The 17184-nt window shown below is 46.0% G+C and overlaps 1 protein-coding gene across 2 annotated transcripts in view; it reads right to left on the bottom strand.

The window, feature by feature from the left end:
- Positions 1–17184, bottom strand: part of LOC129701807 (follistatin-related protein 5-like) — a 424382-nt gene that overhangs the window by 127004 nt on the left and 280194 nt on the right. For both annotated transcript variants that reach the window (XM_055643258.1, XM_055643259.1), the window contains exon 6: positions 13575–13695. In XM_055643258.1, the coding sequence (XP_055499233.1) occupies positions 13575–13695 (121 nt within the window). The remainder of the gene's footprint in view (positions 1–13574; positions 13696–17184) is intronic.

Raw genomic sequence — 17184 nt, 5'->3', positions numbered from 1 at the left:
TCCGCACAACTCCGGCGATCAAAGTGGGACCGGCCCCGCGAGGCCATACGGCTCAAGCGACCACGTAAGGTTGCGCTTGCCGCATGGAGTCGCATGCTCGTGAGACAGGCCTTATAGTCCGCAGAAATCTATCGTCTACAGATGAAACAATTCACTTTAATGCACAGATATAAAGAGGCACCACTTTACTGAAATGGAAGGTCAATATATGTTCTACATGTAGGCTATTTCCAACCTGTCAGTGCAATTCAGAATGGAAGAAAGATCGGTTTTGAGATACAGCATGGACGGGCCTGTTTTGACCCTTCGGCCCACGCATTCCACGCTGACCAACGATCACACGTACACTAGTTCTACATTATCGCAGTTTTTCACTGTGCACACTAGGGCAGTTTACAGAAGCCAATTAGCCTGCAAATGCCTTTGGGATGTGGGATGAAACCGGAGCAGCCAGAGAAAATCCACGGGGAGGACGAATAAATTCTGTGCAGACAGCACCTGTAGTCAGGATCAAGCCCGGGTCTCTAATGCTGTACGGCGACAACTCTACCGACATGTCCCATCTACACTAGTCCCACCTGCCTGCATTTGGTCCATATCCTTCCATGTACATGTCCAAATGTTTCTTAAACGTTGCGATGCTGTAGTCCCTGTGTCAACTACTTCCTCCTGCTGCTCATTCCCATCCACCCAACTCCTTCTGTGTGAAAAAGTTATCCCTCATGTCCCTATTAAATCTTTCCCCCCTCACATTAAACCTATGTTCTTTGATTCTTGATTCAACTACTCTGGGCAAGAGACTGTGCATTTGCCCGATCTTTTCCTGTTAGGTGCAGATAATTAACTCTCATTTCTTTCATGATCAAACCTTACATTTTATTCGCACTAATGGCAGAAATGCAGAAGGTTGAAGGAATATGATAGGTTTATAGAAACAGGAGAGGCATTGATGGGGTAGTAATCACAGAAGGCTGTGGAGGACAAAGTCAATGGGGGATGGTGAATCTGTGGAGGCCAAGTCAGTGAATATTTGTAAGGCAGAGATAGATAGATTCTTAATTAGTACGGGGGTCAGAGGTTATTGGGAGAAGGCAGGAGAATGGGGTTGACAGGGGGAGATAGATCAGCCATGATTGAATGGCGGAGTAGACTTGATGGGCCGAATGGCCTAATTCTGGCCCTACAATGTATGAACTTATGAAGCGTTATCCCTGGGTGGAAATGTCTGTAAGGTGAGAGGGGGAAAGTTTGAATGGAGATGTGTGTGGCAAGTGTTTTTCACAGAGAATAGTGAGGGCCTGGGGTGGTGGTGGAGGTGGATTCGAGGGTGGCGTTTAAGATACGTTCAGATAGGCACATGGAAGTGCGTTAAATAGAGGGGTATTGGCAGAAAGCATCAGTTTAACTTGACATCATGTCGGGCAAGGGACTCTGTGCGTCCACCTGATCTATTCCTCCCATGGCCACTGATTTTATGAAAACCCACGCGGTCACGGGGAGATTGTACAGACCCCGTACAGACAAGCACCCGCAGTCGGGATCGAACCAGGTCTCTGGTGCTGCAAGCGATTTGAGCCCTTGTCCCACTTTCACGACCTAATTGGCGACCTCTGCCAAGTTTGCCCGTGACATACTCGCAGCATGGTCGCCACAAGGTCGTAGGAGGTCTTCGTAACTCTTCCTCGTGCTCGTGAGTGGTCTCCGCGTACTCGTGGCCTCAAGTAGGTCGCGGCGTTTTTCCCAGCCTGATATAAAAAATGTCCACGAGCAAAAAAAAAGATTGGCATGGGAAAAAATTAATACTTTTTACACGTAGGTAGGTCGTAGTAGATCGTGACGGGAGTCGTAGGGAGTCGTAGGTCGGTAACTGGCCCGAGAAAAAAAATGCAAACATGACATCATTTTATCATGTGATCATTTTCCACTCGTAGCTAGTCGTAGTTGATCGTAGGTGTGGAAGACTGAGGTCAAGGGGGGTCGTAGGGGGTCATAGACGTAGTCGTAGGACGTGGTAGACATAGTGGTAGGAGGTCGTAGACATAGTCGTAGGAGGTCTTTTACTTCGGCGAGTCAACACGGCCTGGACATTTTTTTCAACTCGTCTAGGGTCTTCTAAACTCGCGGATTAGGTGGTCCAAGTGGGACAGGCCCTTAAAGCTGTGCCACTGCGCTGCCCTTTCTCAGTGCAAATTGGCCATCTTCTGCCAGGGAAATGATTTCCCTCTGCAGGAGGCCAGTAGTCTTCAGACGAGAACGGCACTGCTTTAATCTTTGTTTCCCGCTCAACAGGATATTTAGGAACATTAGAAGAACTCTTTCCTGTTAAATTCGGGTGACCTTCAGACGAATTTAAACCAATTAATCAATATATTTTATACACATAGACTATTTCCAACCTGTCAGTGCAATTCATAATGAGACTCTCAAAATGCTGATGCATTCTCTCCTTCCTGATTAATTAGTCTGTAATACCGTGTTCAGTGCTGGTACACGGACCATCTCACACTCCAGCAGTTTTATCTATGAAGTGAAGTGAAATAATTAACGATTGGAAAAGGCTATGTTTTTGTGAGGATATAAAACGCCAGTGCGTTCATAGCAACAAAAAAACTTAAATTAGGTGAATTTTGTTTTCCTCAAGGTGAAATAAATTAAGTTCCAAATGAATCTGTAAAACGATCAACTACCCCTAACTCAGGAACGTGCCACAGAAGGGGTTGGAGGCCAAGTCAATGGATATTTTTAAGGCAGAGACAGATAGATTCTTGATTAGTACGGGTGTCGGAGGTTAAGGAGAGAAGGCAGGAGAATGGGGTTAGGAGGGAGAAACAGGGTGAATGGTGTGGTACACTTGATGGACTGAATGGCCCAATACCGCTCCTATCAATAGACAATAGGTGCAGGAGTAGGCCATTCGGCCCTTCGAGCCAGCACTGCCATTCATTGTAATCATGGTTGATCATCCCCAATCAGCACCCCGTTCCTGCCTTCTCACCATATCCCCTGACTCCGCTATCTTTAAGAGCTCCATCTAACTCTCTCTTGAACGCATCCAGAGAATTGGCCTCCACTGCCTTCTGAGGCAGAGAATTCCACAGACATATCACTTATGAACATGAATTTCAAGTAACCTCTGCATCCGTCCCCCCCCCTCCCCCCCTCCCCCCCCCCCACTCCTGTACGTCTTTGGAGCGTGGGACGAAACCGATGATCCCAGAGAAAACCCACGTAGGTCACGGGGGGGAACGTACATTCTCCGTACAGACAGCACCCATAGTCAGGATCGAACCCTGGTCACTGGCGCGGTAAGGCCGCAACTCAATCACTATGCCACCGTGCCGCCCAAATTTAAAGTGCTTGGGCCTGAGATCCGGTGGAATTGATTCAAGAAAGGCCCAGGCAGAAAGAGAGATATTTTTCTACTATTTTATTTCTGTTGAACCATAATTTTGATCTGATTTGATTTCCATATCAGTGCCTTGTATAATTGAATCAATTTAATTTAATTTTCAAGGCCTTTCTCCTCGTAGTCGCATGAATATTTAATGTCAACAAACACAAAAATGTGTTTTATTTCATAATTATCTACAACCGTGCAGGCCCAGGGAAATCCCATTCTTGGTCTTGGGTCTAAGCCAATTTAATTCATCTTTGTCACTGCGATAATTGGAGGAACATTAAATGGACTAAGTATCTTGAAGCTAGAAATTGAAGGAAAGACTTGGTGGGATTTCCACGCAAAATATTCCATGCAAGCTCAGTGAAGGAACATCAACGACTTCCCCAGCCTTGGGCCTGCCTGTGCCAACGGTTACCATGGCAAACCTAAGATCGGCCTTCCCGAGAGTGAATCCATGGAAAGCAACTGACCCAGATGGAGTCCCCAGCCACATCCCCAGAACCTGTAGGACTCCATTCAGACTTTAGACTTCAGAGATACAGCGCGGAAACAGGCCCTTCGTCCCACCATGGTCGCACTGACCATCGATCACCTCATGCACTTGCACTATCTTACTCACTGGGGAAAATATACAATATAACCCAAGCCAATTCACCTACAAGCCTGTACGTCTTTGGAGTGTGGGAGGAAACCTGAGCACCCAGAGAAAACCACGCGGTCACAATGAGAACGTACAAACTCCGCACAGACAGCAACCTGGGTCTCTGGCACTGTAAGGCAGTAACTCTACCGCTGCGCCACCGTGTCGCCCCTGTTATTATAAACACTACACAATGCTCATTAAGAAAAGGCTCGCCCATTGAGGAATGAATTTGTTTTATTTTCTACCCAAGTGGGCTGTAGTTTTTAGGAAAGAGATTGATAGAACTTTGGAAAAACAAGGAACTGCTGTAACTGGTTTACAAAGGAAGACATAAAGATCTGGAATAACTCAATGTGTCAGGCAGTATCTCTGGAGAACATGGATAGGTGACGTTTTGGGGGTCGGGACCTTTCTTCAGGCTGATTATGAGAGGGTTGGGGCTGGTGGGGAGGAAAGCTGGAAGAGAGGAGAGGCATGATAAAGCATGGCATGTAATAGGCTGGCACAGGTGAGGAGCGTTACTTGATCGGCAAATGGTTGGACAAAAGGCATAGGTGAAGAGACAGAAGGTGTGAGACAAATGAGTTAAAGAGTTGTGAAGCTGGAGGAAGGAATGTAGGTGGAAGGAGGGGGGGGGGGGGGGGGAGAAATATGTGTAAAACCAGATGGGGTAAGGGGAAGAAGGTGAGAGGGGCAGGAAGAGAAGGTAAAGAGGGCCTCACAGATTTTTAGTTTAGAGATACAGCGCAGAAACAAGCCTTTCAGGCCCACCGAGTGGCAATCCTCACACACTAACACCATCCCACAAACAACGAGCGATAATTTAGATTTTTTCCGAGCCAGTTACCCTGTAAGCCTGCACGTCTTTGGCGTGTGGGAGGAAACCGAAGATCTCAGAGAAAACCCACGCAGGTCACGGGGAAAACGTACAAATTCCGTACAGACAGCGCCCGTAGTCAGGATGGAATCTGGGTGTCTGGCCCCGGGAGCCAGTAGCTCTACCGCTGTGCCACCGTACCTGCCTACTAAGCAAATTGTGATTTGGCTCCAGCGAATAGTGATATGTGGCTAATTGTGCACTGGGAACCCACAGTTATTTCACAACCGATAGAAAATCAGAATTCACATCCACAACTGTCCTGATAATTTATGCTTGGTTTTGTCTCACGTCGACCAGATGAAAAGAGAGTACATTATGATTATTTTCAGCACGTTATCATGTGTTAAATATCTGTAGTATGGGACCTTTACCTGTTGTAGGCTAAATTATTATGGACTACAACATTGTAATATTAAAAGCAGAATAATGATAGGCGATGATTAAGACAACACATTGTCTTAATATCTCATTTTATCTTGCACGAAGATGTGTGAAAACTCCAATCAATCCCTATTAGGAAGTGTTACAGGTAATTTGAAACTTGAAACACATTTTAATTTATTTTTGCACATTATTCACAGGTGACATATTAATTTTACAGCTGATTTGACCAACGAACAAATAACTGAAGAACGAACCAGACAATAAAAGGGGAAAGATTTAATAGGAATCTGAGAGGCAACTTTTTCACACAGGGGCCGGTGCGTATGTGGAACGAGCTGCCTGATGTCATTGAGGCAAGTGCGACAAATTTGGGGTGGCACGGTGGCGCAGCGGTAGAGTTGCTGCCTTACAGCGCCAGAGACCCGGGTTCGATCCTGACCACGGACATTGCCTGTATGGAGTTTGTCCATTCTCTCCGTGACCTGCGTGGGTTTTTCCGGATGCTCCGGTTTCCACCGACACTCCAAAAACATACAGGTTTGTAGGTTAATTATGTAAGTGTGGGGGTGGCTGGTCAGCGCAGACTCGGTGGGCCGAAGGGTCTGTTTCTGCGCTGTATCTCTATCTATATGTATCTATTTAAATTTAGTAGACATTTGGACACGTACATGGATACATTTCAAGTGCCAAGAAGGCCAAGAGTGTTTAATTGTCATATGTACTGAAACGGAACAATGATATTCACACTTGCAACAGCGCAGCAAATTTGTTCGCCAATCTCAATAGAAAACATAATAAACAAACAAACAAAAAGTTCAATACATTTTTAAAAGCCCAAAGTAACGCAAAACAAAACACGCCCAAAGTCTCTTGTGCAAACAAGGCAATTCATAGTTCGAGGTTTAGATAGAGTTCATAGTTTTCAATGGCTTGATCGATGTTCCTAACCATTTAGACGATTTAGATTTTGGTTTAGGTTTATTATTGTCATGTGTGCCGAGGTACAGTGCAAAGCAGAAAACATGCTGTCCGACCATCTATCTATATTATACATTTAAAACTATGGGGCCATCCGACCGACTGCCGACCGGCGCCCTTCCTGCCTTTCGATTCGTGCCCGATACTCGCAGATGTCCAATCGGAATGGCCGATGCTCGCAGATGTCCAATCGGAATGGATTCATTTGCATGTACGGCTGCCGGCTGCATTTCTTCCTTTGATTCATTGCCACGCCCAATCCAGACGCTCAATCTCCGAGATATTTTCCATTTCGGTAGAGATTTCGCTTTTCTTTCTAAGTATCCGCTCCTCATTTCATTTCGTCGTGTTGAAGTGCACGTTTTTAATCAAATCCTTCTCCCCCCCCCCCCCAAGTATTTAAAAAATAAACAGGCTTCTCCATTTACATGTCAGCTTCCAACACACTTCGAAACAAAGTTGCAAGACAGGAACACTGAGCTTTTCACTGCTGCAGCAGGCAGGGGAGGTGCCATTGGATTTTTTTTTAAAGAGGCAGGGCAGTGCTGGAATCTTACTTTTGAGAACGGCTTCAGTTCCATTGGAGGAGACGGGTGCATGGTGGAATATTGGGTTGGGGGATCACACCATTGGGGGAGCAGACCCAACGGGTCTGCACTTGGTCTAGTATCATATAATACTCTGCATAAATACCTTCAAGACAAACACGTACAGTAGATGGAGCGGAGGGAAAGATGGAGTGTGCTGGATACAGAGGCCAGCACTGTAGCACAACAGTGGAAGGGGCAAAGTCCAATGTCCACAATGAGGTAGAGGAGAATCAGGATTGAGCCCCAGCTAATGTGAGGACCATAATCGTAGAGGCTTGGAGGGATATTGGTGAACTTAGATGCAGGTATTTTGATCGATATGTTGGGCTTGGAGACCCTTTTTCTGTATTGGATGTCTCTATGCCTCTATAACTGAAGGGACAACAATAAGGTTATAACTGTAAGGTTCGTTGGTATCATTTAAAAATAAATTAGATAGGCATATGGATGAGAAGGGAATGGAGGGTTATGGTATGAGTGCAGGCAGGTGGGACTAAGGGAAAATAATTGTTCGGCACGGACTTGTAGGGCCGAGATGGCCTGTTTCCGTGATGTAATTGTTATATGGTTAACAAGGATGTAAATATTAAGTCTATTTAAAGAGAAAACAATTAAAGTGTTCCCCATACCAGTAACAAAGAAGAAATGACTCTTTCCTCATTTGCTCTTGGTTTCTTTGCAGCACCTGGAGTAAGATGGCAGGAGAGAAATAGGTCCCAAACTATCGTTGGCTATCTTCTGAAAACAATCACTAGGATGTGTGAAGGGGAGATTAAATCCCATGCGGTCTACCCTATACCCTGTTAGATGTCCATTCCCTTTTATGGTTGAAGGACGGCTGCAAATCCACTAGATGGTGGTAGGTGAAGGCCTCTGTAGAAATTACTCTAAGTGTGTAGGGAGTGGATGAGAAAATGGGATAGGATAGAATCAAACAAGTGTGAATGGGTGATTGATGTTCAGAGTGGACTCAATGGGCTGAAGGGCCTGTTTCCATGCATTTAGATTTTGAGGTACTGCTCGGAAACAGGCCCTTCGTCCCACCGATTCCACGCCGACCAGCGATCCCCGCACGCTAGCAGTAACCTACACACACTGGGGACAATTTACAATTTTTCTACCTACAACCTACAAACCTGCACGTCTTTGGAGTGTGGGAAGTAAAGTAATCGGAGCTCCCGGAGAAAAACCATGCAGGTCATAGAAACATAGAAACATAGAAATTAGGTGCAGGAGTAGGTCATTCGGCCCTTCGAGCCTGCACCGCCATTCAATATGATCATGGCTGATCATCCAACTCAGTATCCCGTACCTGTAGGTCACATGGAGAACTCCACATAGACAGCACCCATAGTTTGGATGGGACCCCGGATCTCCAGCACTGCAAGGCAGCACCACTGTGCCACCCCCTGCTACATCTCCAAAGTAAACTAAACTAAACTAAAGTAGATTTCAGCATGAAGGGGATTCTGAACCAAACTCCCTGTTCAACAATCCTCAGGCACAGCAGGTACTCCTGAAAACTACAGGCAATTTATGTTAGTTGGCATCTAGAACCTTGGGAGATCTATGAGTAGAGTGAGTGATAAAGAGAAGTAAAAGACTAATTGTTAACTCATATTATGTTCACATAGCACGCCGCACAGTTCAGATTCTATACCATAAAATCATTTATGTCCTTTATTACGGAATGAAAGTAAATGCTTGGTATAACAAAAGTGAAATTGAACTTTTTCATAAAATTAAATGACAAGGTAGTTCTGCCAATAAATTAAAAATAGTCACTAAAACTCAAGGTTTAAATGAAGGCCATAAAATACTTGAGATTTGTACGTGATTCATAACGCTGTTTGAAGCAACCGATAAACACTTGTATGGGCCTGTTCCACTTGGGAGACCTAATCCGCGAGTTTGCCCTCGACTCATACTCGCAGCATGGTTGGCACGAGGTCGTTGGAGGTCTTTGTAACTCTCCTTCATGCTCGAGAGTGGTCCCCGCGTACTCGAGGCCTCAGCTAGGTCGCGGCGTATTTTTCAATATGTTGAGAAATGCCCGCGAGTAAAAAAAGGTCGCCATGGAAAAAATCGATACTTTTTTTACTCGTAGGTTTAGTCGTAGTAGGTCGGCATGTTAGTCGTAGGTAATCGAGGGTAGTCGAAGGTAGTCGTAGATAGTCTTCATCAAAGTCGAAGGGAGGTCGAAGGAGATCGAAGGAGGTCGTCTTCACTCTCCACTATTCGGTGTTCAATTTTCCCGAAGTTAGTCGTAGCTAGTCGTAGCCAGTCGTAGCTAGTCGTAGCCAGTCGTAGCTAGGTAGCTAGTTGTAGCTAGTCATAGCTGGTCTTCAATAGTCGAAGTGGGTCTTCAACATGACACTTTTCAAAGTCTCCTAAACTCTTCTAAACTTGCCAATTAGGTTGCCCAAGTGGGACAGCCCCCTTATTTTGTTCCATGCAGTCACTATTCTCTCAGTTCATAAGTTCATACATTCTATGAGCAGAATTAGGCCATTCAGCCATGGCTGACCTATCTTTCCTTCGCAACCCCATTCTCCTGCCTTCTCCCCGAAACACCTGACACCCTTTACTGACACAACCATGATTGGAAAAGCATCCCAACTTCACGCAGCTGCTACAAAGTCTGAAGAAAGAGGAGGCAGGGGAATGAGCAGGGAAACTTGCGCAGTGACGTGGAGGATAGAAGTGTGGAGATGGAACCAAAATGTTCAAATGACCGAGGCACGTACAGACAGAGGCTGATTAGGAAGGAACTGCAGATGTGGGTATAACCGAATATAGACACAAAAAGCTGGAGTAACTCAGCGGGTCAGACAGCATCTCCGGAGAAAAGGAATAGGTGACGTTTCGGGGGAAGAGCCGCCTTCAGAGGCTGTGTGGGGTCAAGTAAAGAGCGTTCATGTCGTTTTCACTGATCCATCACGCACAAGAAGAGGCGACAAGACGGACACCATTGTGTGCAGATGCTGAGAAATATGTTCAGCTCTGGCTGAACAACTTCTAATCTTGTGTGTGGACTCGATAAGAAGAAGAAGAGTCTGCGTCAGGTAATGTTCATGAGCTGATGCGATGGAACAGGATGTGGACGATGTGAATTATATTTCCTACCCAAGTCTGCAAGAAATTGCAGAGAGTTGTGGATGTGGCCCAGTCCACCACACGGACCAGACTTGCCACCATTCACTCCGTTGCCACCTACACTTCAGGCTGCCTTGGAAAAACAGCCAACACAATCAAGGACCTCTTCCCACCCCCACCACCAACCTCCCCCCCACCACCCCCCGGTCCTTCCTTCTACTCCCTGCTCTTGTCAGGCAGAAGTTACAAAAGCTTGAACGCATGTACCACCAGGAAGAACGTGTTCTGTTTTCTTCCCAAATCACAAAGACATAGAACAGTGCAGCGCAGGAACGGGCCCTTCGGCCCACAAAGTTTGTGCCAAACATGATGCCGTTGGTGTGGAGTTTGCACGTTCTCCCTGTGACCCTTTGTGGACTTCCTCCGGGGTGATCCAGTTTCCTCCCTCTGTAAATTGCTCCCAGTGTATAAGGACTGGATGAGATGATGAGATAACGTAGGCCTAGTGTGAACAGGATGATCGATGGTGGGCAATGGGGCCGATGGGCCTGGTTCCACGCTGCATCTTTCAATCAATCAGCGTTAGATACCGCTCTGAAGGAAATATACCATTGTCAGCGGCAACATAGGAACCAGGGCAGCACAGTGGCGCAGGCAGAGTTGCCACAGAGACTCGTGTTCGATCCTGACCACGGCTGCTGTCTGTATGGAGTTTGTACGTTCTCCCCATGACCAGTTCCACCCACATTCCAAAGACAATTAGCAGGTTAATTGACTTGGTATAAATTGTAAATTGCCCCTATGTGTGTGTTAGTGTGCGGGGATCGCTGGTCGGCGCGGATTCGATGTGTCGAAGGGCCTGTTTCCGCGCTGCATCTCTAAACTAAACTAAACTGAGCTAACATACTACCAACAAACCAAATAACTCATAATGTGAGCATATTGGATCGACAGGGAATCCCGTGGTTTTGCACCCCCCATGCAGGCAAAAAGAATTGCAATTAGGAATAGACTAAGATCTTGGCTACCTGGATGCTCACTGTAGATGATTAATGAAGAGGTGGACCAAGTGCTGGCTCAGCGCTGTTTCGTTGTCAGCCTGGCCACTTTCTCAAAGCAGTATCACTACCAGAAAACATTCCCTCAGCCCTCTCTCTCCGCAGTTCCAGCTGCTCTCGCTGACGTGATACTTATCAAAAGTCACTGGTTTACAAAGTGCCAAATAATACTGACATTTTCACAGTAAATCAGTAGGTTAACCTATGATGAGAGTTTGTCGGCACTGGGCCTGTACTCCCTGGAGTTTAGGCGAATGAGGGGGGATCTTATTGAAATGTACAGAATAGTGAAAGTCCTGGATAGAGTGGACGTGGAGAGGACATTTCCATGAGAGGGATAGTCTAGGACGAGAGGTCATAGCCTCAGAATTAAAGGACGTTCTTTTAGGAAGGAGACATTTATTTAGTCAGTGGGTGGTGAATCTGTGGAGGCCAAGTCAGTGAATATTTGTAAGGCAGAGATAGATAGATTCTTGATTAGTACAGGTGTCAGAGATTATGGGGCGAAGGCAGGAGAATGGGGTTAGGAGGGAGAGATAGATCAGCCATGATTGAATGGTGGAGTAGACTTGATGGGCCGAATGGCCTAATTGTACTCCAGTTACTTATGACTTATGAAATTTGCATTGAATATTGTTGAGGAAACCTCGATGAAAATATTTGTGTAAGAATATTTAGTTTAGTTTCATTTAGTTTCATTTAGTCCAGAGATATATGGCGGAAACTGGCCCTTCGGCCCACCAAGTCCACGCTGACCAGCGATTCCCCACACACACTAACACTATCCTACACACACCAGGGACAATTTACAATTTTACCAAGCCAATCTGCACGTCTTTGGAGTGTGGGAGGAAACCGGAGATCCCGGAGAAAACGCACGCAGGTCACGGGAAGAACGTACAAACACCGTACAGACAGCACCCGTGGTCAGGATCGAACCCGGGTCTCTGTAAGGCAGCAACTGGACCGCTGCGCCATTGTACCATGAATATAACAGAAAATATATGAGAAGTCCGAAGCTTTTATAACAACTGCGGATTCCTATTAAAGAGAGGGCGCCGTCCTGTATGGTATGGCTGCCCAGCCTGCAGCAGTCCGTCTTTTCAACTCTTTTTTTTATTTTTAGTTAGTTAAAGTGTTTTTGTTCTGGAGTTCTAGTCTTTTTTATTCGGGGGGTGGGGGGGGAAGGAAAGGGGAAACTACTTTTCAGGGCCCCTACCTGGTTGGAGAGGCAGATTTTCTCCGGGCTGCACCGTCGACCCTTTCTCGCGGCCTACCAGCGGGCCTGGAGCGGCGTTTCCTGAGGGGACCGCGCAGAACCTCGGCTTCGGCGGCGGCACAGTGCTGGAGCGCTATCGCGGAGCGGAGGGGGCGATGCCTTGCTCCGGTGAGCTGAAGACCGCCGAGTAAAACATTGCGGAGCTGAGGGTCTGCGGAGCGGCCAGCCACGGGCGGCGGCGCTGAACTTTTCACCGGGAGTCTGGGATCTCGCGATCAGATCGCCAGTAGTGGAGCTCCATCCGGCGCGGCCTTGTCGGCTTCGGAAGCCGCGGTCTCGAGTAAGGAGGCGGCCGTTCCAGGGTTCCCATGCCGCTGAGAGGATTCTCCCGACGCCGGAGCACCATCACCCGGCGAGAACGGCCTGGAACATTGGGCCTCCTTAAAGGCAACTGTAGAGGCCTCAATAGGCCCGACTATGGGTGGACATAGGGATGGGACTGGACTTAGTGCCTTCCCTCATAATAGGAACCATTGTGGGGGGATGTTTTTTATGTTAAAGTTCTTTATTATTGTCATGTTTGTATTCTTTTTTATGTGCTGCATTGGCAACAAGTATTTCACTACACCTAGGTGTATGTGACTAATAAAGAAACCTTTGAACCTTTGAACTGTTCTAATAAAAGTTCAGCAGCCTGTAATGTTAATGTTCTGCTCCTCTTCATAGATGCTGCTTGACCTGCTGAGTATTTTCTGCATCTTAATAAAGCATTTCAGCTTATTGTCAATCTGCGGTTGATGCTCTTAGTTATTTGACAATATCAAATTAGTTGAATATCCTATAAGTGTCCTCTCCTTTTCCATTCAAGCTGTAAATCCCTCTTAGCAAAGTAACTGGCATAAGATGTGTTTCTGAAAATGGCTGGTTGGGAACTCAAAAAGATGCTGACAATTATCTATATATATATATATACATAAACCATCTTTGTGGCTTTTGTTCATAGAGTGTGAGGTAGAAAAAGATCCAGTTTATGTCCTCCCATTATAACACTGCTTTGCATGAAAAAATATTCAACTTTATAGTAACATAAATCATAAACACCGACCTGACAATTCTCAAATTGCTTTATATTCTTTATATTTCTCTCCGCTTAAACAAACCACAGAAATAAGGGTCCAATAAGGAACACTCCTATCTTGAAACGCAGGCAGTGAAATGGGTGATTTAAAAAGATGAAGTTTGTGCTGCATCAGATACAAGGAAACCATTTACTGTGTTAAATCAATTTAACGGCAGAATACAAAAGCACTTCTTGGCAGGACTTACGGAATGCTGTGTAGAGTTCCTCTAGTGTCAACCTGCTGTCTTTATTGTAGTCGTCGTATTGAAGAAGATCAAACAAGTTGCAGTCAAAGGGGTCGTTGTCAAGGAAACCTTGCATCAGTGCCTGGCAAAATCAAATACGGCTTCAGTAAGTTGAAGAAAGTACTTCAGCTGACATTGTTTAGACAAGTCTGGCATCATAAGGTCACAAGTGATAGGGGCAGAATTAGGCCGTTCGGACATCAAGTCTACTCCGCCATTCAATCATGGGTGATCCATCTCTCCCTCCTAACCCCATTCTCCTGCCTTCTCCCCATAACCCCTGACACCCATACTAATCAAGAGTCTAACTATTTCAGCTTTAAAAATATCCATTGACTTGGACTCCACGGCCTTCTGTGACAATGAATTCCACAGATTCACCACCCTCTGACTAAAGAAGTTCCTTCTCATCTCTTTCCAAACGGAACGTCCTTTAATTCTGAGGCTATGACCTCTAGTCCTGGACTCTCCCACTAGTGAAACTTACAAAATTCTTAAGGGGTTGGACAGGCTAGATGCAGGAAGATTGTTCCCGATGTTGGGGAAGTCCAGAACAAGGAGGTCACAGTTTAAGGATAAGGGGGAAATCTTTTAGGACCGAGATGAGGAAAACCTTTTTCACACAGAGAGTGGTGAATCTCTGGAATTCTCTACCGCAGAAGGTAGTTGAGGCCAGTTCATAGGCTATATTTAAGAGGAAGTTAGATGTGGCCCTTGTGGCTAAAGGGATCAGGGGGTATGGAGAGAAGGCAGGAACGGGATACTGAGTTGGATGATCAGCCATGATCATATTGAATGGTGGTGCAGGCTCGAAGGGCCAAATGGCCTACTTCTGCACCTATTTTCTATGTTTCTATGTTTAATGGAAACATGCTTTCCACATCCACTCTATCCAAGCCTTTCACTATTCTGTACGTCTCAATGAAGTTCCCCCTCATCCTTCCAAACTCCAGCAAGTACAGGGCCAGTGCCATCAAACGCTCATCATAGGTTAACCCACTCATTCCGGAGATGCTGAGAACCGTTCTATGCTTGATATTCACACCTCCATATCAATGAGTAAGCACCTTGGTTGTTATTTCCTACATCATACAGCACAGGAGACAATCATCTTGCTCAAGATAGATACAAAATGCTGGAGTAACTCAGCAGGACAGGCAGCATCTCTGGAGAGAAGCAATGGGTGATGTTTTGGGTCGAGACCCTTCTTGAGTAATGCTTGTGTTTCTACAGCATCTTCAATGTAAACCAGCATCTGCAGTTCCTCCCTACAGCATTTGACTTGGTCTCACTGATGCTGGTTCTCGCAGAGATGTATCCAAATAGCCCCTTTCACTAGCTGTTACCAAACTGTCTGAAATTATTTCACCCATATATCCAATTTAATTTTGCAAGTTACATTTTGTAAACGGTTAGAGATGCAGCGCGGAAACAGGCCCTTCGGCCCACCGAGTCCGCGCCGACCAGCGATCCTTGCATGCCAGCACTATTCTACACACACTAGGGTCGATTTACAATTTTACCAAAGCCAATTAATCTACAAACCTGTACGTCTTTGGAGTGTGGGAGGAAACCAGAGCACCCGAAGAAAACCCACTCAGTCACGGGGAGAATTCTACAAACTCTGTACAGACAGCCCCTGTAGTCAGGATCAAACCCGGGTCTCTGGCGCTGTAAGGCAGCAATTCTACCGCTGCGCCACTGTGCTGTTGCACCTGTCTCTGCCGTCCTTTCATGATGGTTACCCCAACAACCTTGGCTGCCGTAATTCACCGGGAAGCCAAGTTGCAATGAACGCAAGTCTGGAAGAACTCAAGGAGACTTATAAGAATGAGTCACAATGAGTGACTTGGAACATCAAACACTTTACAGCACAGGAACGGGCCATTCGGCCCACAATGTCCATGCCGAACATGATCCCAAGTTAAACTAATCTCCAATGCCAACATGTGATCCATATCTCTCCGCATATCCATCTAATTCCCTCTTAACTGCCACGATTGTACCTGCCACCATCGCCACCCTTGCCAACACCTTACAGGCAAACGCCACCCTCTGTGTAAAATACTTGCCCATCACATCTCCTATAAACTTTGCCACTTTAGTCTTTGACATTTCCACACGGGGAAAAAAGTTCTGATTGCCTACCATGTCTATGCCTTTCATATTTTATATACTTCTATCAAATCTTAGCTTTCGACGCTGCAGAGAAAACAGTACTAGTTTGCCCAATTCCCCCTTGCAGCCAATACCCGCTTGTCCAGGCCACATTCTGGCAAACCTCTTCTGCACACTCTCCGAAGCCTCCACATCAGGCCTGTAACGCGGCAGACAGCTGCACATAACATTCCAAACGCAGCCCAACCTAAGTTTTATAAAAATGCAACGTGACTTCCTGACTCATCCTGAATCACATCCTGGTTCGGGAACGGCTCTGTCCAAGGCCACAAGAAATTGCAGAGAGAAGCGGACATAGGTCAGACCATCGCACAAACCGACCGTTGACTCCATCTCCATCCCGCGCTGCCTCGCCAAAGCCACGAGGATAATCGAGGACTAGTCTCACCCCGGTCACTCCGTCTTCTCCCCTCTCCCATCAGACAAGCAGTACAGAAGTTTGAAAACGCACACTTCCAGATTCAGGGGACAGTTTCTTTCCAGCTGTTATCAGTGAACTGAGCCACCCTCTCACCAGTGTGTTCCTGAATTCCCATCTGCCTCTATCTTGCACTGAATGGTGTAGCCTTTATCCTTGATCTGTGCACATTGGACGGCTTGATTATAATCACGTATAGTCTTTGCTTTGGCTGGATAGCACGCAAGCAGCAGCTTTCACTGTACCTCGGTCCACGTGACAATAATAAACAATAGTAAACCAAACATTTACTCAATGTCTCAATGGCTGAAGGCAAGCATAACATACGCTCACATAGCTTAGCCTACGACGCTCACATAGACTCAGTCGGAAGAAGGGTCTCGACCCGAAACGTCACCCATCACTTCTATCCAGAGATGCTGCCTGGCCCGCTGAGTTACTCCAGCATCTTGGGTCTATCTTCGTGTAAACCAGCATCTGCAGTTCCTTCCTACACGTAACAAACGCCTCTTTACCGCCTTATCGACAATGTATGGCCTACTCCTGCACCCATTTTCTATGTATTACAAATGAACTTAACACACAAGCACTGCTCAACAATGCAACATATCATCTGTTACAGTTATTTATAGCTCATTGCTGAGCCCGATACACAAAGTTTTCTATCAATTTCAAAGCAATCTACAATTAGGTGAGAATTTCAAGATGGTTTGGAAATCAATGAGTTGAAATCTCCGGTTAGTTTTAATTGCAATAGGACAGATAAATGAAAAGAATAGCAGGCCCTAATTGCTACAGATTGATGTACTTTCTACCACATCACTCTTTCCCTCCCACACAGACCATATTTCTCACCTTCACAAAAGCATTCACTGCTATTTTTCACACACTTTTCCCCGCACGTTCATCTATACATAGTTGAGAAAAACTCCAGGACAATGCAGTGCAAGGTAACTTTCATCTTGGCACGTACAC

Source organism: Leucoraja erinacea, chromosome 11 (genome assembly GCF_028641065.1).
Source record: "Leucoraja erinacea ecotype New England chromosome 11, Leri_hhj_1, whole genome shotgun sequence".
Lineage (NCBI taxonomy): Eukaryota > Metazoa > Chordata > Chondrichthyes > Rajiformes > Rajidae > Leucoraja > Leucoraja erinaceus.
Note: the sequence above shows the minus strand (reverse complement) of the source record. Positions and strands in the feature narration are given on the sequence as shown.